This window comes from Paralichthys olivaceus, chromosome 12 (assembly GCF_024713975.1).
Source record: "Paralichthys olivaceus isolate ysfri-2021 chromosome 12, ASM2471397v2, whole genome shotgun sequence".
Classification (NCBI taxonomy): Eukaryota; Metazoa; Chordata; class Actinopteri; order Pleuronectiformes; family Paralichthyidae; genus Paralichthys; species Paralichthys olivaceus.
Genome location: NC_091104.1, coordinates 17,075,089 through 17,101,852, shown reverse-complemented (window position 1 = coordinate 17,101,852; position 26,764 = coordinate 17,075,089). Strand labels below are relative to the sequence as shown.

General features: G+C 42.4%; 3 protein-coding genes across 8 annotated transcripts; all 3 read right to left on the bottom strand.

Moving 5' to 3' along the window:
* Positions 1-550: 550 nt before the first annotated feature.
* On the bottom strand, positions 551-4,384 carry siva1 (SIVA1, apoptosis-inducing factor). The gene is made up of 4 exons (XM_020084756.2): positions 4,175-4,384; positions 3,742-3,930; positions 1,744-1,897; positions 551-798 (listed from the first exon to the last, which is right to left on the bottom strand). Exons 1-4 carry the CDS (start codon positions 4,293-4,295, stop codon positions 750-752), a joined length of 513 nt encoding a protein of 170 aa, XP_019940315.1. The 5' UTR covers positions 4,296-4,384; the 3' UTR covers positions 551-749.
* Positions 4,385-4,671: 287 nt separating this feature from the next.
* adss1 (adenylosuccinate synthase 1) lies at positions 4,672-9,280 on the bottom strand. Its single transcript, XM_020085055.2, has 13 exons — positions 8,961-9,280; positions 8,024-8,126; positions 7,876-7,938; positions 7,735-7,785; positions 7,579-7,645; positions 7,362-7,469; positions 7,194-7,275; positions 6,980-7,106; positions 6,719-6,873; positions 6,089-6,213; positions 5,848-5,945; positions 5,224-5,373; positions 4,672-5,003 (listed from the first exon to the last, which is right to left on the bottom strand). Exons 1-13 carry the CDS (start codon positions 9,150-9,152, stop codon positions 4,951-4,953), a joined length of 1,374 nt encoding a protein of 457 aa, XP_019940614.1. The 5' UTR covers positions 9,153-9,280; the 3' UTR covers positions 4,672-4,950.
* A 691-nt stretch (positions 9,281-9,971) lies between these two features.
* inf2 (inverted formin 2) lies at positions 9,972-26,013 on the bottom strand. Of its 6 annotated transcripts, none has more exons than XR_011244720.1 (23): positions 25,797-26,013; positions 22,074-22,484; positions 21,293-21,408; positions 20,486-20,645; positions 19,381-19,414; positions 18,970-19,111; positions 18,243-18,375; positions 17,462-18,067; positions 16,362-16,507; positions 16,197-16,258; positions 16,010-16,112; positions 15,834-15,919; positions 15,605-15,705; positions 15,065-15,135; positions 14,870-14,977; positions 14,128-14,198; positions 13,928-14,048; positions 13,648-13,812; positions 13,318-13,420; positions 13,139-13,235; positions 11,938-12,762; positions 11,580-11,633; positions 9,972-10,523 (listed from the first exon to the last, which is right to left on the bottom strand). XR_011244720.1 is itself a non-coding variant. In XM_069535646.1 (23 exons), the coding sequence occupies exons 2-22, from the start codon at positions 22,468-22,470 to the stop codon at positions 11,581-11,583; spliced, it is 3,756 nt and encodes a 1,251-aa protein (XP_069391747.1). In that variant the 5' UTR covers positions 22,471-22,484; positions 25,797-26,013; the 3' UTR covers positions 9,972-10,523; position 11,580. The 6 variants fall into 6 exon arrangements, 4 of the variants coding, with proteins under 4 accessions (XP_069391747.1, XP_069391748.1, XP_019940613.2 ...); XM_069535646.1 differs by having other exon boundaries at positions 13,083-13,235; XR_011244721.1 differs by lacking the exon at positions 11,580-11,633.
* Between the last annotated feature and the right edge of the window lie 751 nt (positions 26,014-26,764).

The window sequence follows — 26,764 nt, the reverse complement described above, 5'->3', positions numbered from 1 at the left end:
TGACCCTGAAAGCAGTCATCATCAGTGACGAGCCATGGCCAAGACAAAGTGATGACTACACCCTCAAGGTCGTGTCCAGCGGGGATAATTGTAGCCAAATTGTCTGCTGCAAATGCCCCGGTCCTGCTCAACCTCTGGGTCATCTTGTTTTAATAAATAAATCTGATAGCAGATTCTCAAGGTCAGCGCAATGCAGGCTGGATTGGAATTTCATTATCATTGCCAAGCTGAGACAAAACTTTCACACTTTTAAGTAAGAGGTTGAAAAAGTACCTCCTTAGCACGGTGAGATTAATTTGTTCATCCACACACAAAGCAGCGTTCTGTGAATTAGCCTGACTGGGACGCAGTCGGCGAGGAACACGGTTAAGTCCTTGAAGTGTGCTGCCATCTGCTGATGCATCAACAACACAGACAGAAGACAACTCGGTTGCCTTTCAGGGGATTTAGTAGTTTTGTAATATTTATGAAATTAAGTTCCTGTGCATCTTTAATCATTCAGATTATATAAACACATTAACAAGTGAACTCAAAAGAAATTTCATTTAACTGTGTACAAAATAGTTCAAGTTTATTTCAGTTACTTTTGAAAAGGAATACATATACACATATACAAGATTTTGATCACATTGTTAAAAAAAACACCACAGGTATAAAATGTAGTCTGAGCAATATGTCGTGTCTCATAACTAAATATACATTAGATACATATTCAAGCATAAACTCCTGATCAGTCCTTTGATCCTCCTTTATGTCGAGCAGCTGCAGCACAGTACTTCATCATATTGTCCGCTGTAACTGTGGGGGGGGAAATGATACTGAATATTATTAACTTGTTTATATGTTATCATTGATCATTAACAGAAAATGTTTTCGAAATGTTGGACCATTGTACTATCCAAGATGACTTCACATTCACCAAGTTGGGGTTTCAGTGTTTCTCAGACTTTAAAGGCCAGTGCTTAGGATTTACTGACATCTAGTGGTTAAACTGAAAACCCCCTTCACTTCACTTCCAAGCATGCAAGAGAAACTTTAGAGGCCTTCAGGTGACATAACACAAAAGGCGCTTGTTCCAGCCAGTGTTTGATTTGTCCTGTCTGGGCACGCTATATAGATCTAGAGGCTCTATTCCAAGATAACAAACTGGTTCTTGGTTCCAGGTGATTTCACACTAATGAAAATATGATTTTAAATATTATATTCCAATTTCTGCCCATAACCTTAACCCTGAATCCTACACACTGGATCTCAAAGGCTACATCGACAAGTGGATAGAGGCAGCCATGAGCGCTACAGGTAAAAAAATGATACAGAAAAGGAAACCAACTACAAAATATGCTGCAACACGGCAAAACTTGCAGTGTTACGGGAAAAATAACCTGATTACATAAAAACTGTAATTCGATCTAAACTTGGACGTCATGCACAGATTTTCCAAGTAAGTTACTTGGTCCAACTCACCATTTGAAAGATGTGAGTTGCCTTGTCATACTTAAAAAGACAAACACGCAGTTAAATAGTTTCTTGCCAGCAACTGATGTTTTAAGGCCAATATTTTTGTGCCTGGTTTGGACAATTATGAAAATCCTCCTAACAAAAAGGAGAAATGCTGTCTATCCTTTGGTTTTCTTGTCAACTGAAATTTAACAGTTATATTGATAAAGGATAAAGTTTTTTAATATTCAACCATGTTGAGGTGTTTGGGGAAATGGAGTGACAAGGCAATCAGAAATGACTTACTCTATGATGGTGCAGACAGAGCAGCAGAAGCTGGAGCAGCTCGAGCATTGTCGCGTACAGGAGGAACACACTGGGCGGTCACATTGGGAGCACGGGGTCCTGGAGCCCTGGCTCTTCTGACAAACACAGCAGCCTGCAGGAATCGCTGGTGTACCTAGACACAAGGTACACCGCACAATGGATTGGCATTTAGCAAAGCACCTCAGTTTGAGTGCACACTTACCATCCTGTGCCAATGGTGACATCTGCTGGTAAAAAACAAACAAACCTTTTCTTTTGGGGTATGGAGTACACAGCGCCCTCTGCAGCCAGATGTGGCAACTCATTCTTTTGGGCTCAGTGTCTAAGTGATTTGAGGCTTTTTGTGTAGAAAAAAACAAAGCATATCAGTCTCTTGACTGGAGCTCTGACTGTGTTGTCCCACTCAATGAACCGAAACACAACTGAACGGTGGACATCACCCATGATCCACAGCTTCCTGAAGCAGAAGAGCTGTTGCTGTGACAATTACACTGAACTATATTCAGAATTCTTGATATTTTAAACATTTCCTGAATATTGGAAATAAACACTGGTTTTCAATGACTTAAGTCTTTTAAACTAATCTACAGTTCAGCATTACTTTTGAACTTGCTGGGCCTGATTCTAACAATTAAAATCAGTCAGTTAAACACTTCTCACAGGAGACTGTACTCGCTCACCAAAGTTACATAGAGCAAGAACGGGAGTCTGCAAAGGGAGAGGGGATGAAAGAGGCACCATTTTCTCTATTCCAAGTCTGTGAACAATCTAACTTTTTTTAAAGCTGCTATTTTGAGGGGGGGAAATCCTTTGTGTGCTTTGCAGCTTACTGTGCCATATTCCTTTTTGTGCCAAACATTCTCTCTCACCCAATAAAGCACCAAATGTCATGGTTTGGGGGAAGGAATCATTACAGCATCTGGCAGTGTGAGTATTCTGCTAATACACAAAAATGTGACGATCGTTTAATTAATAGTAAGTATATCATATGGACTAAATCAAAGAAAAGGTTTGTCATTGCTAGCATCTTGGATATGTCATTAACCCAGACAACATAATTAGTTGGGTACAATTATTAATCTCTCTGACCTACGTTTTCCGTGATCTATTACAGGACAACTTGTGGTCGAACTATTGTGTCAGCTGTTTGAGGACAATCACAATCTTGACTTTACATGGTCCAATAAGTATTTCCACTAGGTTATATGTTCACTGAGGACTGCTGAACACACTCTTACTTTAGGTCTTGCTAGGAGAGTGTGGCCCAGTTACTCCAAAGGATCTACTTGCATTATATGTGACTTCCAATACTTCTTTTGAGAAGAGATCAGTCACTTCACTACAGTGCTTTCACTGCTCTCACATCTTTAGACCTTGTATGACCTCCAGCCAGGAGGCTATGTTTTAACCCCTGTCTGCTGGTTTGCTTAATTGTCAGCGGGTTTTACGCAAAACTATGAAACAGCAAAGTTTAGTGGAAGGGTGTGACATGGGCCAAGAAAGAACCCAATAAAATTTGCCATGGATCCTTAACAAACGGATTTCACTTGGTTAAACATTGCAAAACTGCAAGGCAGTTTTCATAATTTTATAAAATAAAAATGAGGTATATTTAGAGGACTTGTATCCATGAGTGTGTGAAATTTGGTGCAAATCTATAATAAAAAAATGAATGAGGAGACTGTGGGGCCTCGGAGGTATGCACACCACTGAGGGCCGTTCTATTATTATTGTTTTAGTGAAAATCCCACTGAGGTTTTTCTCCAGCTGCGTCCCAATGTGGGGGTCTCCTCTACATGGCCTACGAAAGAAGGATGCCCCGTGACTTGGGACATGGCTTCTGATTCAGTGGCAGCTTTTTGACCTTTTATAGAATGTGGATACAATAAGGTTAATGTTCCTGATTTACTCATCAGAACTATTCTCATGCTGCTGTGTCCAGATGAGTCGGTGCATGTGGTTTCAACCTGTTCTCACCTGGTGCAGCGTTTACTCTCGTCAGTCTCCCATCGTGTCCAATCAGAGTCTGTCCTCTCAGCAGGGTCTGGTTACATGCGGGTGTCTCAGCTGGTCCTGCTGACTGCGGGTCCGTGGACTTCTCCTCTCCGGTCCAGATTCTGTCCATCACGACCTTGGCTCCGTTAAAGAGCAAGTTCTTTGTCTTCTCTGGTGAAAGAAAGAGACGCCTACACGTGACTCTCCGCACACTGTGTTAGCTCAGAGGTCATTAGCCGTGAAAACCTTGTTCAACAGGGCAAACTAATGACACGACAAGTATCGTGTGACCGCTAAGCGTTTGGTGAACACGAGCAAACACATTAAAAGCGACCACCGTCAACAAATCGAGGACATTTTGGAAGATGAACCAAATCCCGCTGGAAAACATTTTACGACGCTAGCTCGTACTTACCGTAGATTTCCTGCCGGTATTTGTTCCCGAACACTCCGAAGTTGTTCAGCTCCTGTTGTCTTACGTGTACTTTGTACTGAGAGGAGAAGGTCTCAGGGAACGGACACGATCTCTTCGGCATTTTAGCAGCTGAACTAAAGTTACACGGTCCAACACACGTCCGGACTTGTTTGTTGCGGGAAAAAGTGGAAGAGAAGATGCGAGGAGCCAATCACGCGCCTTCTTTATTGTCACGTGAAAGCTAGGAGCCAATCGAATCGCTGCTCTGCCGTCATGTGACATCTGGCTGAATACTAAACTTCCCGCATTATGCTGCGTTCACGGGCTGTGGAGAATTCTGTGAAGTTTTTGTTGTTCAATTTAAAAAAGCAACAACAGGAGATTAGTAGAAGACATGAAGGAAAGGTGCTCATTTTTCTCTTACATATTTATTTGAATCAAGTCAACGAGTTTCTTTTTTTAAACTTATGATTAAATTCCCAAAATAATCAAAACAGTCCCAGTTTATCTAGTAACTTTTATTTGAAAATATTGGTGCCAGTTAAAATGGTGACATGGCTTTTTATTGACATTTGTGGTATACTTACATCCTCTAATAGTCATAATAAAAGAAGAGAAGAAGAGATTTTTAGCTGCAACAAAACAAACAAAACCAACACTGCTAAAAGGCTATATAGATGATTTGTTTATTAACCAATAAAGAGAAAATCATTTTAAGGTCTTGAAAAGATGCCCCACGATCAGTTCTTCCATCAAGGGGAGGTGAAGGTTTCCCTCTAGAACATCTGGATCATGCACTCTCTGGACTTTCCAACACCAACCCACTTAACTGATGAGAGAGAAAGAAACAGAGAAAGATTAGAAAAGTGAGAAAAAATGTAAAAGGCTATTATGGATATATTTGAAACATTAGCGCCTAATGGATATCATGTAGTTTCCTCATCTGTGTTTATTTTAGTTTGTAGCCTTTCAGGGCAAATACTGCCAATACTGTATTTTCCAGCATTCCAATTCATTGGTGTTTGATGCTTATTTTGTGTGAAACTCACTGGGAACTCCGATGTGATTCTCGATGAAGCGGATGTAGTTTTGTGCCTTGGGGGGGAGGTCGTTCCACTTCCTGGCTGCAGACGTGTCCGTCTTCCAACCAGGGAAGGTCTCATATTCGACTTCCACTTTGTGCAAAACATCCATGTTGGCTGTTATTAAAAATAAAATGATTATTAACAAAGACAAAGAGCTACTATATGTATATATATATTTATATGTCATCAAATAAGGCAGATGGGTGTGTGAGTTTTATTATTACTTCCACCAAGAAGGTTACATTTTTGTCGGATTACGCAAAAACTGCCGGACGGATTACCACAAAACTTGGTGGAAGGATGTGGTGTGCGCCTGGAAAGAGCCCATACACCTTTGGTGGGGATCCGGATCATAGGTCAGATCCAGGTATTCATTCCTCTTTCATTGTGAGATAGGGCTGTTTTTCAACATTTTAATTTATTTCTCAGAGATTAAGTCAATGTTCTTGATTTAAGAAACCAGGCATGTTTAGGGGACTGACATTTATAATGTAGTGAATTTAAATGTGGTTTCATATGGACACTGTTGGGCCTTGGCAAAGGTATATGCTCCTCTATTTTTACACATAGTTTCTTCTGTTAAATCACCTGGAAAATGGGGAATTCTTTTTCCATTGAGTTTGTAGGCGACTCCAACTTTGATTTCATCCAGCACGTCCAGAATGTCAAGTTTTGTCAAAGCAATGCTGCAGGGAAAATAACATGTCAGTGGTGAACAAGTTTTTTTCCCATTTTATGATGGTGCAGGAAAAAAAACATCCTTGAAGCATAAATGTGCTTCAAAATAAAAAAAATAGACAAAAGATCTGATTTTATTAAAGTCACTCACGCTGTGAAGCCATTAATCATATGAGCGTATCTGACGATGACTAGATCCAACCAGCCGCAACGGCGCTTCCTTCCTGTGGTTACGCCCACCTCGTGACCCCTCGTCTGCAGCAGCTCTCCTACTGCCTACAGTAAAATGGAAAAAAAACCAACTTACCTCTTAATTTTTATCATTCACGCACTTGAATAATGTCCTACGGGACCCTAAAAATACATATGATCTTGGGTTCTATAAACAGTTGAGTACAATAAAACATGACATGTGCTAGTGAGATAGTTTTCAGTTTGGACATCTTGACCCATGTGTGTGACAAGTAACACAACCCCAGCACCATAGTAAATATATCCTGAACCCACACTCTCACCCTAAATTTATCCCCTGTGAACATGTGACCTGCATGAGAAGTAAAGAGTGTTTGAGCCTATCTCTCCCAAATTTTGACAGCTGCACTCGGTCCCGTCCATCGGCCCTGCCGCCCATTTGTCAGTCCCATGATCACAGTGAATTACATAACATGTCATGTGTTCCTCCTTCATACAATAAGACGGCCAGTAAAAAGAATATGTCATGTGACAGCATGTGGGATAGATGTCTTAATAATATCAGTACTATACTATATCCAGCCCTTACGTTGAGTTGCTCTGTGGGGAACGCTCCGATTCCCACTCTGGTGGTGTAGGCCTTAGCTACACCGAACACTTCACCGATATTCAGAGGAGGGATGCCGAGACCAGTGCACGCCCCGCCCACGGTGCAGTTTGATGATGTTACAAAAGGATAAGTACCTAAAAAGAATAATTCAATAAGTTAAGCAGATCATTCCCAGATCCACAAAGGCAGATCCACATTTTCCTGATGAATTAAAATCTATTTTATCGGTGCTGACTCTACCAAAGTCAATGTCGAGGAGAGCTGCATTGGCCCCTTCAACCAGAATTTTTTTTGGATGTCCATGAAGAGCTTCATACATATAATAGACCCCGTCTCTCACCATCGGCCGCAATCTCTCAGCGTACTCCTGCATGAAACACAAAGAGCAGAATGTTTTGTTGTGTCAGTTAGAAGCAAAATCCTCAAATTTCATTCATGTTTCTTTGATGCTCACCTTGAGTTTTTTCAGTTGGTCCTCAATGTCAACTTCCAAGGATGGATACATGGACTGATACTGGTGGACGAGGTTCTTGAATCTGGAAGGAAATGGAAATTGTGGATCATGGCACAGTCGTGCACTGTGACGGTATCTTTATCATCATTTTTTTCCTGTCATGTCAACCTGGTGGAGAAGTCCTTAAAGTCCGCCAGGAGGTCACACACACGAAGGCCAGTGCGAGAAGCTTTGCTTGAATATGCAGGTCCAATGCCTTTCTTGGTTGTTCCAATGCTGTCGTAATAAAAACAGGAGAATAATTGCAGATATATCTGTGCATGTCTTATCTTTTGTCAAAACTGCAATCTCTAAATCAATATATCACTTTTCTCTGTATCCTTACTTCTTTCCTTCTTGTGCTTGTCGCTCACTTTCCTGTAAGCCATCGACAACCTGGTGGAAATCAAACACTGCGAGAGAGAACACACAAATCAATAAAACACATACAAACACACATTTTCAAAAGACATGTTGTTTCTACAGGCTAAACAATACATACCAAGGTGAGCTCTGTCTGAGACGATAAGTCTCTTGTCCCAGCCTTTCAGACCTGGTCAGAGAACAGAAATCACAGTTATGTGAGGCAACATTAATCTAAATTTACACGAGTGCATTAGAGTGTTTTTCTTTCCTAACATACCTTTCTTGTCATTTTTATCACCTTCCTCAAATAGGCCGGGTAGATGTATGACCACTCCGTTACCTATAAGATTAAAAGTAAGAGTTGACTTAGAGTAAAACCTTTACCAGTGTTCACTAGTATAAGGACTAAAGATCGAAGCCTTTACCAATGAGTGATGTGCTTTTGGGGTTGATGATTCCACTTGGGAGGAGGTGGAAGTCATACTCCTTGCCGTCCACCACCACTGTGTGTCCTGCATTGTTGCCTCCCTATAAATCAAAGCAAACAATGAAATACAGCATGATGTTACTCCCGCCGCAACACAGATGACATTAAGACCTGTCTCGTCTTTTTTCCATGAGGTGCTGATAAGCCACCCTCTTCTCCCCAATTCACTGCTATTTAAACAGACTTGGCTTGTTGCTGGTGGGTCCTCAACTCAGTGTTCCCCCCTACCACCCTCCCCCGGCTAAGGCCTGGCCTTCTCACATATCCAGCCAGCCTGAGAATGTGACCTCGCTCCAGCATGGTGGGTGGGGCTCTCAAGCCTCCAGACCACAGGGTGCTGGTCCTGTCAGTGGAGCAAGCAACAACACAGCAACTGTTGGCAGGACTCACTGTGTCCTGGTGCTGCAGTGACCTACGATTTCTGACCAGGGGCTTATGTTTCTCACTGCAAGTGGACAGATCCTGACCTGTCTGTGAATTTGTGAATTTAATGCAACACAAATAGCTTCATGTAATCTCTTTGTGATCAGGCTGGTTTAGAGATGGGTATTTAACTGAGGATTCAGTCTTGAATGTTGCACTTGTCCATAAATACTGGAAGGTAATGACATTTGGCACGGTTCTGCACCATTTTGCAAAACATACAACACCTATTCCAACAGCTATGTCCATATAGCCTTCATAGCCTACTCAACGCGGCTAATTGTAATAGTCTAAAAGGTTTCTCAGTTATGAACAAGTGTTTTCACTGAGCACCTGTTGCGCTCCACCAGCCAGTCGTTGACAGGTTCCATTTAGTGGTTTTAAAATCACACCAAAAGAAAATGGCATGCTGCAGCAAAAATGCAATGACAAGAGCCCTCTGAAACGTTTACCTGACATCTGCAGACAACGTCCGCCTCAGTCGCCAACAAGTCGACCACCTTCCCTTTGCCCTCGTCTCCCCACTGCGCGCCGAGCACCACCGTCACCTTGTTCCCCGCGTCGTTACGCGCTCGCTTCTGCGGCCCGGTGGCTGCGGGCGGAGTCGTGTTTTTGTGGTCTTTCGCCGACCAAGTGTGAGACATGACGGTGCTGGCTGTGGTCGGTCCGCAAGAAGACTAACGCGTCTCCAAGAGGGGGCTTTGCCATATCTGTAACCTCAGAGCTGATGATGTCACAGCCAGACGCGCAGGAGTGTCTCTGCGCTCTGGGCAGATCGTCTCCAGGGCTGAGGAAGCAGCGGGGAAACAGATTAATGTTTGTGTCCGAGGCAGGAAAAAAAACACACTTGTCACACTTAAAACATTTAAGAATATATAAGTCATATTTTATATAAAGATATGAACAATCTGTAATTTCATTTGTCATTTAATTTTCAATATCAGTCTTATTATAAATAAGTATACGTTTAAGTATGTCATGTAATGTCCCTGGAACATTGAAAAAGTATTATTTTTATTATATAATACAGGAAAGACCTGTATATATAGACCTATATATAAAATATAATACATATGTACATACAAATATATACATGTGTATATTTTTATTATATAAAAATGACCATTTGTCCTTGGGCCAGATTTGGTCATTCAACCCTGCTTGACTATGGATTTATCATTCATCTTTATTTGATATATAAATGACATATTAATGTTCATTTCAACGAAATTCCAGTGTTGCAAGATATATTAAACTTTGTGTTATCACAACTTATTTTAATTAAAATAAAAACAAAAAACTACACCGCTGTAAACTCAATTAATTCATAGAATTGGAAAGTAATTGATTAAGCCATCGAAGAAACGGATTGAAAGACTTTGGAAAAACAGTTGAAGGTATAAAGGTCATTAAAATGAACACATTTATGTTTGCATGAATATCTTTGTGATTAAAAACACAACTCAATAGTAATTCAATTTATTAAAATATACCTCACATTAAAAGTTACAATCCATCATATGCTGTTCCCCTTATAACTGTTAAGAGTTCATCTGAATAATATATATACAAAGAAATGATATTTTTTCTATGTGTTACAGTAAATATCTGGCACCAAACACTGTATCTTTCTTTCTCAAGGTGCTGAAAGGTAATTGGAGCTCATGATAGAAAACAAAACATGCATATTACAACAACTTTACAAAACATACAAAGAATATCCATATTTTTTGAATAGCTCTGAATCAAAAACACCCATGTACACAAAAGTTAAACAATTCATATACATAAAGTGACAAGATTACATCCACGCTGTTCAAACCCCAGCTGTAGTTGTGTCCACTCTCTCGAAAGACAAATCATCGCAAAAGAAAGATCTCTGCATCCTCTCGAAGGCAGTCGACATTCATGTAGTCTCGCACAAAATTAAATATATATATAGTTCTTCCAGTTCAGAACTCCACTGAGAAATTAACATTTTCTTTTTCCTCTCGATTTCCTTTTTCTGGAGTCACCTGGGGAAACAAAGGCTAAAATGAATGGATGGAATATAAAAAATATAGCAAAGTTTGTTTAAAGTCATATTCAGACCTATACATAACAAAAACTGTTGGCTTCAAGGCCAAGAAATTTTGTCACAATTCTTTGCGTGCATGATTATATTTACTTAAATTCTTTTTTAAAGTTATAAAAACATGTTTAATGTATTAACAGCACATATAGAAATAGTATCTTTCATCAGTAAGATTAAAGCACCCTTTACAGGAACCCAATGAGTAAGTAAGATGATTAAAAGAATAAAAAACAGTTCCAGCTGCTTATTTAAGGAAATGGACAAGAAAATATGAGAAACAAGTGAAAAGCTTTCATGAGACAACTCAAGTCCACGATGACTTCACGAGACGCCACAAACTGTGAGGCTGCTTGAGACCAGAACACTGATGTTAGAAGATCACATCACCATTGATTAAAGGATATAAAATTACACAAACTTTAATATTTCCCCCCAGGTTTAATGGACATAATAATCAACTGAAGACACGGGTCAAACAAGGCCGGAGATAGACTTGCTTTTAACTGTGTATGTGTCATGGCTGACTTGTGCCTTCTGCGTCCATTTGGTGTGTTGGTCGTGGACGTCCTTGGAAATTAGGCAAATTGCAAGTATACATGTGAACAGTAGGGGCAGTATGTGACATCTGGTGTCACCATGTTTTTCTTTACAGAGTCCAAATCCATAGTTTGTACATACACGTTCTCTTGTGGACTCTCCAGTAACACGCATACTACACAGCGAGCCTGTGAATAGTGACGCATGTTGTCATCTATGTGAAAATGTGTCTAAACGGCTAGAAAATCTCCGGCCTTGAGCTTCAGGCTTGATAACCACTGCGTTGGAAAGGTTTTAGAGAGAAATAGCAAGTGTTAAAAAGCTGGACAACACAGACAAATGAAATCTTGATTCCAGTTAGATCCACAAAATGACGTGTTATTTGTGACAAAAGCGTCGACAGTGATCATTAGGATGATGGGCCTGCTTACAGTTTGCCATCCCACCGATTTGGACCTACCTCACTGCAACACACAGCCTTTTTTATGTTTAGTGTGTCCTTTCCCACTGTTACCTTGTGTTTCAGAGAATCAAAACGGAGAACAGAGCATTCAAACAAAGCTGACCACACATTGAAATCCATTCAGTATTGACGTGATCTGAAAGTCAACTGCTACACATTGCATCCATACTCTTTAATATAAAACTGCATGTAAATCATGCAAAAAACACTTAGGAACATATACTAAAGTAGCCCATGCATAAAATGTAAAATGCGAAATGCAGTAAAAACAAAACAAATATGGATTTCCTTTTAAGACACATCAAGAGACTAGCATTCCAAACGTGATGTTTATTGAAGTTAATGGAGGAGTTACCTTGGTTACTCTTCTTTTTGTTTCGTTTTAAGAGGCTCTGATGTTTCTTTACGTCGGGCTTCAGGGATAGAGTTTCCTCTTCAGACACCGATGGCCGATCTTGTACTTCTACTCCATCTGGGACGTCACACCCCTCAATGACCTCATCAAGTGCAGCCTCGTCTTGGCTGCACGTTCTTGCGACAATGGACTCCTGCTCCTCTCGACAGGTCTCTGATAAATGGCTTATTTTATTATTAGTTTCACCTTCCCCGTCTCCATTTTTATTGCTTTGACTGCTCTGTGTTACATTAACATCTGTACTAAGTAAAGGAGATTCCTTGACCTGAATATTCACAGTAATGTCCACTGGTTGCTCAGGCGTTAGCTTCTCAGGTGCCAGGCTGGAAGCGCCATCTAACGCAGCCTCCAGCAGGTCAGAGTCTGAGAGGGAGGACAGGCTGAGGACGCTGGTGACAGTTGAATCCAATGACAAGCCATTCGTGGCAGGACATGGTTGATGTTCCTCCTTAACCTGAGCCAGAGGTTGTCTCGTTGCTAGAGAAGGCACTGCAGGTGTCTCTGGATGCTGAGCCTTCAGCAGCGAAGCAGGTCTTTCCGGGGGTGCCTGCGTAGTCACGGCTGGCTCTCCTGGGGTTGTGTTGGGAGGTGGAGCTGCTCCGTCTGATGTGGCTCTCTGCGGAGCTGGGGGAGTCTCTTCTGACGGGCTGATGAAGCCGTTCACCTCGTCTGTGCTGACCTGGTGACCCTCTGTCGGAGATTTGCTGGGAGAGGAACTGGTGGCTATTTCTGCGGCTTTTTCGTCTGCAGGCTTGGCACTTGATCCTGAAGAGGGGGAGAAGGAGGGAGCATTGATGTACATTAAGACAACTATCATATTTTAAACGGGATGATATTAATAGAGTGGATGGAATGCATAATAGTAAAAAAGGGCACTGCTGAAGCAAAAGCTAATAGAGCTCAACAAACGCAGCAGAGCGATGAGGCTAGCTAAGCGAGATGTGAGCGGTTTTTAAAAGTAGAAACAAAAAACGGGCTGAGAGCAAGACAAAAAAAAGCAAGACAAGGCTGTATTGTGGCCAGCAGTTAAAAGGCTCGGGAGCGGAGCTGGGAACTGCAGATGGTGGCCACTCTCTTGTCCTTACCAGGCAGGCAGGTATCCCTACGCTTTTCACTAGAAGGGAGGCTTTCCGAATCGCACCTTGGCCTGGTCTTTCTGAGGCTGAAACCTTTCCTGATATCCGCCAGGAGGTGGTCGATGATGCAGCCGTCGTTCTGTGGCACGAAGCCTTTCTTGACTGGAAACAGAGGGGTGAGAGTTCAAATTACATTGTGGTGTGTTAGAAACAGTGAGAGAAACGGAGGCTGTTTGCAACTTACTGATTTTTCCGTTCTCTCCCTTCTGTCTCTTGGACTCCTCCTCTGCCAGCTGCTTCTTTCTCTTCTCAGCCTTGGCCACCTGCTCTTTCCTAGTTTTGTTTTCCTGTCATCACAAAAGAAAGGATGTCACTCACTGCAGAGTACAAAACGTACATAGCAATTTATCATCGTTTCGTTTGGACGGTGATATATTAACACTTATCAGTTTCTCAGTATAATGATACCTATGATCCAAAGACAACACCACCCCCACACAGAAGAGTAAGACTTGATGGCTGAAAATAAATGAATCATCAAAATGGCTGATGCCAACAAAGCATCTTCCCTGACCTTTAATGCTTTGATGCAAAGTTCCCGAAAAGTCCTGAGGGTTCCAAAGAGTTCCTCGAGGGACAGCTGATTAGGGTCCTCACATAAGTAAACTGCCAGGTCACTTCTCTGCTTGTCGATGTCTGTGAACCTTTCACTTAGAGCTCGACATGCCTCCACACTTTCCTGGAACAGAGAAGAAGACGGCGGTGTTTGGAATGTAGCTCCAGCTGCCAAAAACATCTTAGGGTCATGCATTTTGGCTCAATTTGTCGGAAAAACCAGAGACCTGTCATCTTACTTCAAGAACTTCTGCATACTGCTCCTTCACCTCCTCCACAGAGGTGGAGACCTTCTTGACCGCCTCATTCAGTCGTTTCAGTAAGGAACTGGCATCCGACTGAACCGATTCCAGATTCACACTGAGGACAAAGTGTAAATAAAGTCACATGTCTGTTATGGATCACTGAGAATATGAGCTGGAGGGGAAGTGAAAGGTACCCTGCTGCTTTTTGACAGATCTCTATATCTTCTGGCAGCGCCAACAGTTCCGGGTGGTTTGCCTCTGCCTCCTTTGGAAAAGAAGCCAGACAATAGTGTAATTAAACAGGTTCATGACTAAAGGGAAAACGATAGAACATGTAATGGCAGCTCTAAGCAAATTTGATCTTTTTTAGACCTGGTATCAACATCTGTCTTGCGAGATCCGATGGCAAGTGGACAGCTTTGTCTGCTCATACACAAGCACACTTCCCCATTCTATATGCAAGTAGTCACGTACATCATTTGTGTTTGTGAAGATCAAATTATGTTGATTTTACACAGCTTGAGTTAACAGATGTGTCCGATGATGATGTGTGTATTGTCACGAGCAAGAGGAGTCAGGAGGGGCTGAATGAATCAACAAGCTGCGCGCAGATCTGCTATGAAGAAAGATGTTTACCAAGTTAAGAGTCTAATTATTAATCATTTTGTGTTTTGTCAGTGTTGATATTGTGGCCACAAACAAATCAACGTATGGTCACTGAGAAGCGTTAAAATATGTAGCGGGTCAGAGGACATCAGCTGAGTAGGAGGTCCATATGTGGCCCAGAATGCATTTGCAAAAAGAAAGGAGCCACATGCCAAACCAAATGTGGTTTAGAGGTGGTGGAGGTTCAGACATGAACATAGCGCTGACCACTTGTGATCGAATCACTCAAGTCCGATGTTATTTCCAGGACTGAACAGGGTCATTATGTACCTCCAGGATGTGATGAAGCAGCGTAATGCGGCTCTTGTTGGCCTTAGTCTCTGCGAGCTTGAGCAAGGAGCTGATCTTGAACCCCTCTGCGTTCCCTGTGTGACTCCCCTGGAAGCAGACAGATGATTTAAAATGCAAGCTTTCTGCAAATGTCAGCGTGATTAAAAAATGAATGAGGAGAGAAGAGGCTCTTACATAGTTGAGAAAATTTCCCACGTCAAGAATGAGCCTGCAGAAAATGGGTATGCGCGTGCTCTCTCTGAGAGCTGAGAAAATAGTTACATCTGTTTAGATTTACTGTGAATCACAAATTCATGAATAAACAGAATTTTTGTGCTGTGGTTATGTGCTTCCAACCAGTGCAGTTTGTGCATAATTGTTTTAAGATGGAAGGAACCACGCATCCCATAAACCATTGCAGATGATCCCTTTCCAACAACTTCCACCAATTCTTCTTGAATTTAGTCTTGTTGTAGGGATTTTTAACCCTTTGGACCTATCCAGTCTGAGGATTGTGGGTAGTGTAGCACTTCTCGCAAATAAAACAGGTTTATCTTAAAACACAGTTGATGTCATACATGGTTTTATAATCTTGTAGTTTGTGGTAAATCTACCTTGGATTGTGAGTGAAAATGTAAAACTCTCTTCAGAAAGTGAATAGGATTTTTACTTTTGGAAGCTTACTGTTGAGCTCAGTTAGTTATCAGCAAAACACAGCTGGTGATCTTTACATACACTGACAGGCCTCCTCCACCAGCTTGACTTTTGGTTTGAGCATGTCCAGCACTGATGAAGTCTCCTCGCACAGCAACATGCACTCAATCCTCAACTGATAACTGCAGACACAAGAGCGAGAGAGCAAAGTAAGTACTTCGACAAGTGTGGTGAAAGGCATTAGACTGAGAAAAATCACATCTACAGCACGGACATAATTATCAAACTAAGAACTGGAGATGACAGTTACCATGGCACAGTGAGAAGGCAGGTGTAGAAGCGGTCAACATTCGCCAACTTGTCCTTTTCTCCTTGGAAGGACTTCAAGTTTTCAATCTAGATTTTGAAAAGAAAGGCACAAGACAGTGACTCAGACAGGCAATATCATTGTCGTGGTTGGATCGGTGAAGTCTTGCGAGAACACACCTCATGCTTCTCTGGTAGAAGCTTCAGAAGCTGCTTTAGCACCTCCACATCAAACTTAGTCCGGTCACCTTTCCGAACCATGGCCACAAAGTCTTCATTTTTACTGCACAGAGAGAATCAAACAGAATAAGCTGTAAAATAAATTAATATATAACAAAAACAACATGACAATAATGTGATATCTCACCATTTGAACTGCTTTAGGAATATGTTCAAATTCAAGTTTTTCTTTGGATCAATGAATGTAATCTATGGACATGAGGCAGAGAGACATATTGATTATTCAGCTTTGATAATCAGGTGCGCTTGTTGTTCTGAGGAGCGGCGTTGTCGAGTGTTTTACCAAGCGCACCTCTTTAAGCTCCTTCTTGACAGGAGCAGCTGCCCCCTTGTCTTTGAGCTCGGTCACCGGGAGACAGAACAGCTGCTCGATACTGCTGTAGTCCGGCTCTGGAGGAGAAGGCTCTTTCTGAACCGAGGCCCACATGGAGGGACCATCTGTGTGTGGAGAGAGAAAGTGAACCTGTGACGAGCTTGTGTTCAAGCTCATTTTGAAAGAGATGTTCCCTCATTATCATCACATTACACCTTATGAAAATACTGGTCTGATAAGCTTCAAAAAGGTCCAGAGTGTAAGATCTATTGGAAGAAATTGAATAATGAAAATAATCCTGGTGATGTTTTCACTAGTGTGTTTCATCTGAAATTGTACAAATTGTTGTTTTCTTTACTAGAATGGACCCTTTATATTTAAATACTTTATATTAACATCGGGAGCGGGTCCTCTCTACGGAAGCCGCCATGTTTTTTTTACAGTAGCCCAAACTAAACCCCTTTTGAGTTTTAATGACAACTTGACGGCTACCACAGGTTCTCCTTCATGTTTGGAAGGGGAGGGTGAGGTGAGGGGTATTCAGCTGCAACATGCAACCTCACCACTTTCACTAAATTCTAAACACTGAACCTTTAAAAATGTAGGGTTGGCCATTTTTTATGTGAATAAATAAAATTGTCTCGGGAACAAAAGAAGAAAAAAAGCTGGTGTCTGTTGCCCTCGCGTGTGATAATCACAAACCACATTAAATGATTGGCTGGCGTACCCGTCTGTCACTAACTGACCTGCCTGCTTTAGCACACCCTGCCCGTGCTCTCACTGCATACGACTGAGTCTTCAGCCAGAGAGATGCACACAACTGAAGCAGAGACTACTCCCAGATAGCTGTTCTTATCAATGGAACATTACCATCCAATTATTATTAAAGCAGATCCTTTCTGCCAGTCCAATAATATTTCTATTTAAGCAAATTAAATGTCCTGAAGGTATGAATAATATTTGGATGAACTGATATAAAAGATGAAGGCAAAGCATATATCTTAAAGCCAGATTGACCTTATAATTAGTCTGGGGCTGATTTAAAAAATGATATGAGCCTTCACAAGAATGTAACTCACCAGTAACAGCACGGAGTTTCTGCCAGTTGAGCTTTTTCATCCTGAGGGTGGGGTATCGGTACATCTTGGCGGGCGCCATGCACCCCAGGGACTGGACGCTCTGGGCCACGATCATGCCTGGAGCAGGAGGAGGCGGAGGTGGCATGCCAGGTAAAGGAGGCGGAGGTGGCATGCCAGGTAAAGGAGGCGGTGGCGGTGGTCCGCTGCCCATTCCTGGGAGGATGGGTGGCGGAGGAGGAGGAGGAGGTATGCCTGGTGGAAGTGGCATCCCGGGTAAGGGAGGAGGTGGCGGAGGTCCACCAAACCCTCCAGGTAGCGGCGGTGGTGGAGGGGGAGGAGGCGGACACTGGTTTGAAGGGTGGAGCAGGGGCCCGGTCATGCCAGGGGGAAGAGGAGGAGGAGGTGGTGGGGGAGGCGGCGGAGGGGAGGCACATAGCAGCTTCTGGCAGGACACAGCGATCATAACTGGCTTCTCGTCATCCAGCCCTGTCTGCACAGCCTTATCCACTCTGACCTTCTGCCCGTCCACTTCGTGAGGAACCGCTCCGCTCTTACCTTTGGAGAACAGGAGCCGCTGCGTGATCTTCTCATAGGACTCCATCTGAGCTGGAGCACAAATAGAAAGATACTGATAAACCCCAACTGAAGCGACTTCCTTTTACTAAAATACAAGCTTTCAGCCGCCGTGTCCCCACACATTAATAACAGAGGAGGTCATTAGCCTCTCCAAAGTATTATTGACCTATATAGTAAATGTTTTGTTGTTTCAGTGCTGACTCACAGTCCTGGGCCAGCAGCACAGCTCTGTTGGTAATAGCCTCCAGAGCCAGCCAGATATCAGAGCGGCTGGGCCCCAGCACCAACAGTGTCTGCAGGATGGAGAGCAGCTGGAGCGAGGCTGGAGAGCTGCTCACCTATGGGCACACACACAAATTAGAAATACCCATTATAATAATGTCAGCCACTTGCATAAAAACGTAGTCCAAGAAACAGTATGAGAAAGACAGCGAAAATAGCGATAGCCACCTCTTGTTGGAAAAACTCCAAAGGTTATGGATAATTTTGGGACACAAATTGCCCAGTTTCAGACATCACCTTTAACCTGATTTAAAATCAGCTTTAAATAATAGCTTTTCATGTGAACTTGTAAATGTTACTTTAATCACTAGCAGATTTTCTGTTCTCTCACAAGTTCCCAAACCCAGACTTTTTATCAAATACAGATGCATTCATAATGAATGTGCATTCATTTTAAATTATTTATATCACTGTCACACTTTATCCTTTTTCTTATCACGCAAATAAGTGGAGTCAAGATGTTGCTCTGAACACATAAATATGAAACATTATGTTTACAGCATCAATGTTTTCTCCTCATTCCAACTTCCAAGCACATGAACACACTGAAAGTTGGAACGACGACCTCACAACTGGAGAAATGGGACGTTCAGAGGAGCATGAGAATCCACAGCTCGGCTCTTGTGGGAGACGATGAAGTCAGTTCTCACCTTGTTGAAGAGTGTTGTGAAGACCTCCAGGTGATCACTCATGTCGATGCCCCCGTACACCCGCAGCAGCTCCTCCTCATCTTCAGCCATCGCTTCTTCAAAAGCCTCACATTGAATAATCAAGTCTTCATCCTCCTGCTCCCTGCACAACACACACACACACACACACACACACACACATCACTGATGGCGACGCCGACACATTTAAAAGCCAAGTTCAAGAAGCAGCGTCGAGGACATTTGCTCAAATCACTGAGAATTAATGGGAGACAAATTGCAGACACCTTTTCCTAAAACCACCACTCTGCTAGCAGTGATTACAGGCTCGAACGTTTAAAACGCAAATGCCACATTTAATGTATTTTGCAAAATCTGCTTTAAAAAAAAAATGTGAACAGAAGTGAGGCTCACCTTAACTTTGGCAGAATATCAAGTAACTGAAGCCCTGCAAGACAATGATAAAACACAGCTCAGTGTACTCAATTATCACTTTTTACAAACATTAATCTTTTTAAAAAAGCCATCACACGTCTCCGCCTAGTGACAAATGTTAGTTCTTCACAGGTGAGCAATCACGGTGGAGGAGTGGCCAATCAGACGGGTGATTGGTCCAAGGTGGTGGAAGGCGTTTTTATAAAAGAAAGAAGGTTAATGAATAATTTGCGAAAATATCTCAAGTGCAGGAGAATCTCAGGAAGCTTAGTGGCTCAGTGGTTAAGCTCTTGGCCTCACAGGGAAAGGACCATGGGTTCACGTCTGGGTGTCACCATCACTGTAATGTTAATCCTGGTTTTTGTGCCGAACATACTGGGATCCTCCACTAAGGCTGCAATGAATTATTAATTTCATCATCCATTAATCTGTCAATTACTATTCTTGATTAAATGATTGGTTCCTTGGTCCATAAAATGTTGTTGTTGTCAACAAACCAAAGATTTTGACTGAACTGTCAGTAAAGCAGCAAGGAAACCAGAAAATATTAACATTTGAGAAGCTGATATCAGCAAATTTGGACTTTTTCATTACAAAACCCCTCCCACATATTATTTGTTTATCAAAATAGTTGGCGACTAATATATTAGATGTTACTGTCCAAATTAATCGATTAATTGTGCCACCTCTAGACTCCACTGGTCCTCTGAGGAGATAATGTGCTCCAGAAAGCAGATGGATGGGGGACAGTGTGATTTAATCAGTGTTAGCAGTGATGGCGTTTTCTCTAAACTGAAGCGTTGAGTAGTCATTAGTGATGTTGTAAAATGCGTGAACACACAATGCTCTCTACACTTGAGGTTTGTTTTGTTCTCTGGCTTTTTATCAGAGTGAGAATGAGGTCATAAGACCTATTCTTAGACAGACCCAGAGGCAGACATATTTGTAATAGAGCTCCGTCTGATTTCCCCTCTGCTTTTCCACTTCCAGCACAGCGAGGGGGAAACACTTCTGTTGCGCCCACAATTTACCACTGCGTGACCTTGCATCAGACTAATGATTCTTTGTCAAATGGAGCACCCACCGATAAACTCCTTTCTCATCTTATCTCTCTGCCTGAGGTCGTCTTTGCCGTAGATGAGGGCGTTGATGACACTGAGGAGTGTGACCATGTAGGGAACGTTATCTGTCGCCTGCAGCTCGTTCATGATCACACTGAAGCGATATTGCTGCGTCTTCACGCCCTGAGGAGAGAATTCAAGGCCGGTGAGTGTAATCATCTGAGCATCATTGACTGAGACTGTGATACCGCAATAATCTTAATGTTTATGCACACAACCTGCCAGCAGATATTTTACATGCTGATGATCTAAGACCCTGTTTAGAACTGGTATTAACATTCGTTGTTAACACAAGTGGATAGAGTTAAGTTTGTCTGCTGACACCTGGTATCAACATGTGTCCTGAATGTGTCTACTGTGACCACTTTTTATTCAGTCTGAGTTTACAGATGTGTCAAGTGTGTGTGTGTGTGTGTGTGTGAGTGTGTGTGCGTGTGTGGGTGTGTGTGTTTGTGTGTGTGCGAGCGAGCGAGAAGAGTAAAACTATGTTGATTAAATGTGAAACTGTAGCAGGTCGGAGGATGTCAGCTGAGTAGGCGGTCCTCCGTATGTGGCCCAGGACACATTTGTGTTCACACAGCGAAAAGAATCTGACCCCATGCGTCCCAGACCACTCTGATTGTTGCCTGAGTGATCAGATCTCAGACCTGTACTTAGTACTTAGTCACTCAAGATGGATGTTAAAACCAGGTCTGAACAGGGTCTCAGATCAAGAGCGGTAAATCCCACTTTTCAAATAAAATGATTATTTTACAGGTGTATCCACTTGCCTTGTAATGGTCCAGGGCATCCAGAGCCAGGCGGTGTCCATCTCTGGAGAACATGCTGAGGGCTGCGAGTAGCTCAAACACCTGCTTCTTCACCATGATGTTGGACGTATCCAAGGCTGTGGAGCATCATGATCACACACATCAATACAAGCTGAACCCTCACACATGCATCTTTTCCTCTTAAAACAAGCCTCTCTTCCTGCTCTTGCCTCCTTGTGTCTGGACTCTAGCAGGATGCTCTCATTAGACCCTCTCAGAGACTCATCCTGAACTTTGCCCTCTGCGGCGTTGTGCTGTAGATAAACATGCAATTCTGTGTCTGTTTTTGGGGAAATCCAATATTCACAACACACTGTGACAATACATTTTTAAAGGATGTCCTGAAGTTACCTATAAATCAATGGGGTGGGGCACTTGCTCCGGATACATTTTGAAAAATCCCTGCCGTGATTATAGTCTTCAAAAACTAGTCACTTGCCAACAATACTAACAGAATGTAAAAAGTTGAATTGTCATTATTCGAAGAACAATTTTCCTCCAATCATGTGACCAACCTAACATAATCAAAAACTTAAAAACTATGTAAGAGGTAACTGGTGCCTCCGGTCCTTAAATATGAGATGATTTTCTGTTAAATTAACAAGATGATTTAAATATCTTGAACAAATTATCCCTTGTACTGGAACATTCATATTCAGTATCTGGGCCACATTAATCTGAACATAAACCACATAAGCATTATATGTAGAAAAATTCAAAGCCTCATGCAAATGTAGTCAACCTTGTGACAGCTTCCGAATGTATCCCTCATTCTCTATAATGAAGTGGATCCCTGCAGAGGAGTTCATGACTGCCCGCACGCAGTTGACGCAGGTGAGCTGCAGCAGGGCGTCTGCGATGCGGGAACATCCGCGCCCCGAGAGCCGGTCCAGGGCTTCCAGGAGCAGATCCAGCCCGCTGAGCTCCAAGAACTGGACCATCCATGTCCGGTCGCTGCCGTCCAGGCGACGCTTCAGCCCCGAGTAGTTCACCACAGTGGGAACTTGCAGCAGCCTGATGCACAGCTCTGGGTCGGCGCTCTCCAGGTTGGCTTCCTGTTGGGTGTCGGAGTCCTGCGAGGAGCCAAGGCGATCCCTGACCGCCGCCCACTTCTTTTTCCCATCTAACTTTCCTGTCATGATGGCTGGTGGGACTGTGGAGGAAAAAGGAGAAAATATGTTGTCAGTGTAGATTAAACATACACACGACATATTAAAGTGATGCCAAATTATCTGGAACGCCTCCTGGTGGCTGCGGTTTTGACCGTAAACCCCATCTCCTCCATGTCAGTGGATGGGGCATGGTGCAAACATAAAATCAACGGACATGTTACAATAATTTATGTCATTTTATGTAGTTCTTATCACACCGATGTCTGTTCAAATATTTGTTTTTCTGGTAAGTTTGGTTTTAGGCTCTTGATTGGTCAAACGTGTGTATTGGCGGGACCTTGGTATCCAGACTATGATCACCACTGTGCAGACTCATGCTCCAAATAATGGGATATTTTGGCTTTGTTTTCTTACACCGGGAGAAAGTGGAGACTAGTCCTGGGAGGACCACTAGTCCATCTTTATATAAAAATCTATGGTGCACGTGAAAAAATGGATTTTCCAGCAGTCGTCATCCACAAAAGAAAATTCAGTTTACCGATAGCGTCAGTCCACACTGACATCTGATGTTTTATTTTATCCAGTATGCAGCAGAGTTATCCGGAGCACAGGAAGCAGGCCATACAAGGCCTTATCAGACAGGAAAACAGAAAGGAAAATGATAGCTCTGCAGTTTGTGGATGACTCAAATATATGTCAGCAGTCATGTCATCATCAGCAACATTCCTGCCTAATCCTGTCTGAAAGACAAGCGAACCACTGTCAGTTCTTCATAAAGGCACAAAGCCAGGCTCAGTGTTGTTTGGACAGTGTGTATCCTTATTCACAATATACATTAATGTTTTTCAAACTCATTACTGACGCACAAATAAACACTGGTGCTTACGTAGAAACCACTGAAGAGAAAAGAAAATATCATAACAAACATAACATGAATGCACACATTGATTCCACAAGTGATCTTTTCTGGCATATCCCCAGAGCAGATAGTCACCTCTTGTACCAACCTGTAAAACTATTCACTGGAGTGTATTCAACCATGTGTAACCAATGTAACCAAGCACATCTCACACTGTGTGACTAATAAAACCACCAAAGAAGGAAAAAACTTTCTCTAAAAGTCTCCAACTTCTTCGCTCTGTGCTGCGGTTGTGATGTTAGTTGGTCCTGCAGAGATGAGCAGTGAGTGGATCCTCTCCTGTCTCCTGTTGTTGATTTCACTCTTGGCACAAATAAGATATACAGATGAGGCAGTGAGTGATGGGTGCATGCAAACACCATGGTCTGAGGAAAGGTCATTCACAGAGACACTACAAGCATTTATAACTTTCATCATCCTAACGCTCTGCTTAGAACGCTGTTACATTACAACCTGTTTGCAAATGCATCCCTCTCTTCAAATATTACCTTTCGAGGAACAGAAGCTGCGACTCGTGAAAACCCAGACAAAGTGGATTTCTATTCTAAATAAATGTAAAACGAGGCTTATCTGTTCCTCAAATATTCTGGCAAGACATTTGTCAGCTCTGGCTGCTGCATTTAATCCTGCTCCCAGTGTGAGTGTGTTACCGTGGCAGCAAGCAGACGGACAATGCTGTCTTTTTCATTCTCTTTTTTTACAATAGGCCTTCTCAGTTCTCTTCAAAGAGCTGTGTTCACAAAATGGGGATGGGGCGCTCCCCCGGCTCCCTTCCGGCTCCCTTCCGGCCTGGTGAGAGAGTTGTGCCATGACAATTGTTTCGACACCGTGTGGTTCAGGAGCACGTTGTGCTGTCATGTTCAGTGTGAGCAGGGAGCAAAAAGCTGCGAGTTGACGCTTGTAATCTTGAGACATTTCACAACACCAACAAAGTTGATAAGAATTCTTAGGAAATGAAATTGAAAATGTACTGGGAGTATTTGTTAGAAGGATTCTGCTTCCTGCAAAGTAACACTTATGACTAAGACACTTAAAGAGGGTGTGTGTGTGTGTGTGTGTGTGTGTGTACTTTCAGGGGAAGTAGTTTCATGGGACAGGAAACTTGGCTCAAGACAAACACGTTGGTGTGGCAGCTCATGTTCCTCTTTGGAAATTTCATTCCAGTTGATTTGACGTCACATGTCGAGCACCTCCAAAGACCATTTGCATTTTCATTTTTGTGCATGCCTCAAATATGAACAGTTTTCCCTTGCTCTCATCAGTGTCTGCCAGCGCTCCCACATGCACCGCTATTAGCAGGCTGATTCACTGCACACACAAACAGAGCCTACTCATCTGTCCTCTGGTTCATCCACCCACACTGCAGCCCACTGCTACTGTACAGCATCAACACTTATGAACAGGCACAAACATCTCCACTGATTTTTCCCTATGATTTGCAAAACATGTGGGAATAGTCCCCCCCCCCCACATTTTGCATATGTGCTGTGTATGTAATAAGTGAATAAATAAACTAATAGACTAACTGAGTTTTTATTAAATCTCATACACTAATATTGTTGTTTGTTTGCTCCTGATGTGCCAGATTTAGCAAGCAGATATGAGATGAAGATATTTATTACTGTGACATTAGATTTAAACGTCTCAGCAGTCAGCACTATAATTATCACCTTAAACACATGTGAACATCTGGATCATGTGTTGTTTTATTGATTGGGTAATTATAGACAGCTACTTAAGCTTTGTACACACCATAAATCCTCATGCAGTATTTGCAGAATTAAAACATCTGGTTTTCATTTAACTCAGATCCAAGCCTCCCATCCTCCCCTCTCTGCTATGTAAGGGAGTGACCAAAGTCCACAAGCAATTTCTTTTTTTGGAATCTAGTGGAGTGATGTTAGTTCCCGTTATTACCCTGAATCCCTGGCCGATTCTCCGGCTGTTCTCAGCAAATCTGCACACGCTGACAAAAACATGGGTTACATAGGTGCATGTGAACCAAACATGGCATTAAAAACTGCAATCATCAGTAGAAGTGGTTTTGCTGCACAGTTTTTTTTCCATCCCAGCCTGAATTCTCCCCGTCATCCTGTCTCCACAGAGGGATAAGTCGATTACCACCTCCAGATTGGGCAAGGCTGTGCCACATGAACACTGCTGTCACTTTGCCAGACTGCATTAAAGAACAACAACACACAACACATGCACACGAGCGACATAAAAACGGTGCAGCATCGCTGTTTTGCGCTGCGATTGTTTTTGTTGCACATACGAGAGGACGTAACCGGACCAGTCACATCGCAGTGGCGCGTAAAAACCACCAGAAATAAGCAAAACAACACAGCCGGTGATCAGCTGCACCACACATGTCACGTCTGCAAACACTTTCCCACCGTCATCGATCACACATAGGATGAGTGCGACCCCTCACCTGAGTTTATTCCATGTATCCACACGCGTCCTCTGCTGTGCTTCAGGGGGGGATGCGCTCTGCGGTCATCCACACAACCTCTCACCCTCCAGAGGATGGACCGTGTGGGGGGGATCGAACCTCTTGCTGTGCTGTAGGGAGGATGGCTCCTCCGCTTTCAGGATTTGTCACAGCCCCCGGGCTTTTCACTCATTTGGAGAGAGACTGACAGAGACAAGGCAGCGTTACTGAGCTCAGACATCCGGTGAGGGCTTTCAGAATAAAACCTCAATGCACGTTTGATACAAATTATGATTATTCTTTTTCAGTCCTCAGTAGCAAAGGGGAGAGTAAAAATAGACATGTAACTGAAGGTAAATGCAAGTAAAGATACATAATAGACACAAGAGAAGACAAAAAAAACACGTTTGCAAATAGAGGAAGCTAAATATGGTTCTAAATGGTTTGGTTTGGTGATATGGCCAAAAATGACATCAAGATAAATATTTTCACATCAGTGAATATCAATAATTAATTAATAACTTATCAAGATAAATATCACATTACCGTTTCTTCAAGTTTAAAGATTTATTTTTATTCCTTAGTGTAGGTTGTGGTTTTAAACTCTTCTTGATGAAGAGAATGAAAAACACTTAATGAACAAATTTGCAGTAGATCAATTATGTGCTATACTCTATCACTGTATTTGCACAACGCATAAGCAATACATATTGAATCATATATTTCTATTTAAAAAAATTATATTTAGATAATTACTGGTTATGCTTTTCTGACATTTGACTGTTCCAAAATATTAAAGGTTTGACCAAAGTCGTGGTATGAAGAAAACTGAATTTGGCTAAGTAGCTAAAGAGAAATGATACAACCAAAAATTCCCACAGCAATAACCACACTGCACTTTATAATGTAAACATAAAATAATAAAACAGCCAACAACAAAGATTAAAATAGAAGCTGGCGAACACATT

Coding starts and splice junctions, on each gene's coding strand:
- inf2 (XM_020085054.2), bottom strand. CDS start 22,470: ATGACAGGAAAGTTAGATGGGAAAAAGAAGTGGGCGGCGGTCAGGGAT. Junction 19,415..20,485: donor GATGAGAAAGGAGTTTATCG/GTGGGTGCTCCA, acceptor ATTGTCTTGCAG/GGCTTCAGTTACTTGATATT. Junction 18,376..18,969: donor TCACAACACTCTTCAACAAG/GTGAGAACTGAC, acceptor GTGTGCCCATAG/GTGAGCAGCTCTCCAGCCTC.
- adss1 (XM_020085055.2), bottom strand. CDS start 9,152: ATGTCTCACACTTGGTCGGCGAAAGACCACAAAAACACGACTCCGCCC. Junction 7,939..8,023: donor CAAAAGCACATCACTCATTG/GTAAAGGCTTCG, acceptor TTAATCTTATAG/GTAACGGAGTGGTCATACAT. Junction 7,786..7,875: donor TGATAAAAATGACAAGAAAG/GTATGTTAGGAA, acceptor TTCTCTGACCAG/GTCTGAAAGGCTGGGACAAG.
- siva1 (XM_020084756.2), bottom strand. CDS start 4,295: ATGCCGAAGAGATCGTGTCCGTTCCCTGAGACCTTCTCCTCTCAGTAC. Junction 3,931..4,174: donor ATACCGGCAGGAAATCTACG/GTAAGTACGAGC, acceptor TTCTTTCACCAG/AGAAGACAAAGAACTTGCTC. Junction 799..1,743: donor TCTGTCTGCACCATCATAGA/GTAAGTCATTTC, acceptor CCCCCCCCACAG/TTACAGCGGACAATATGATG.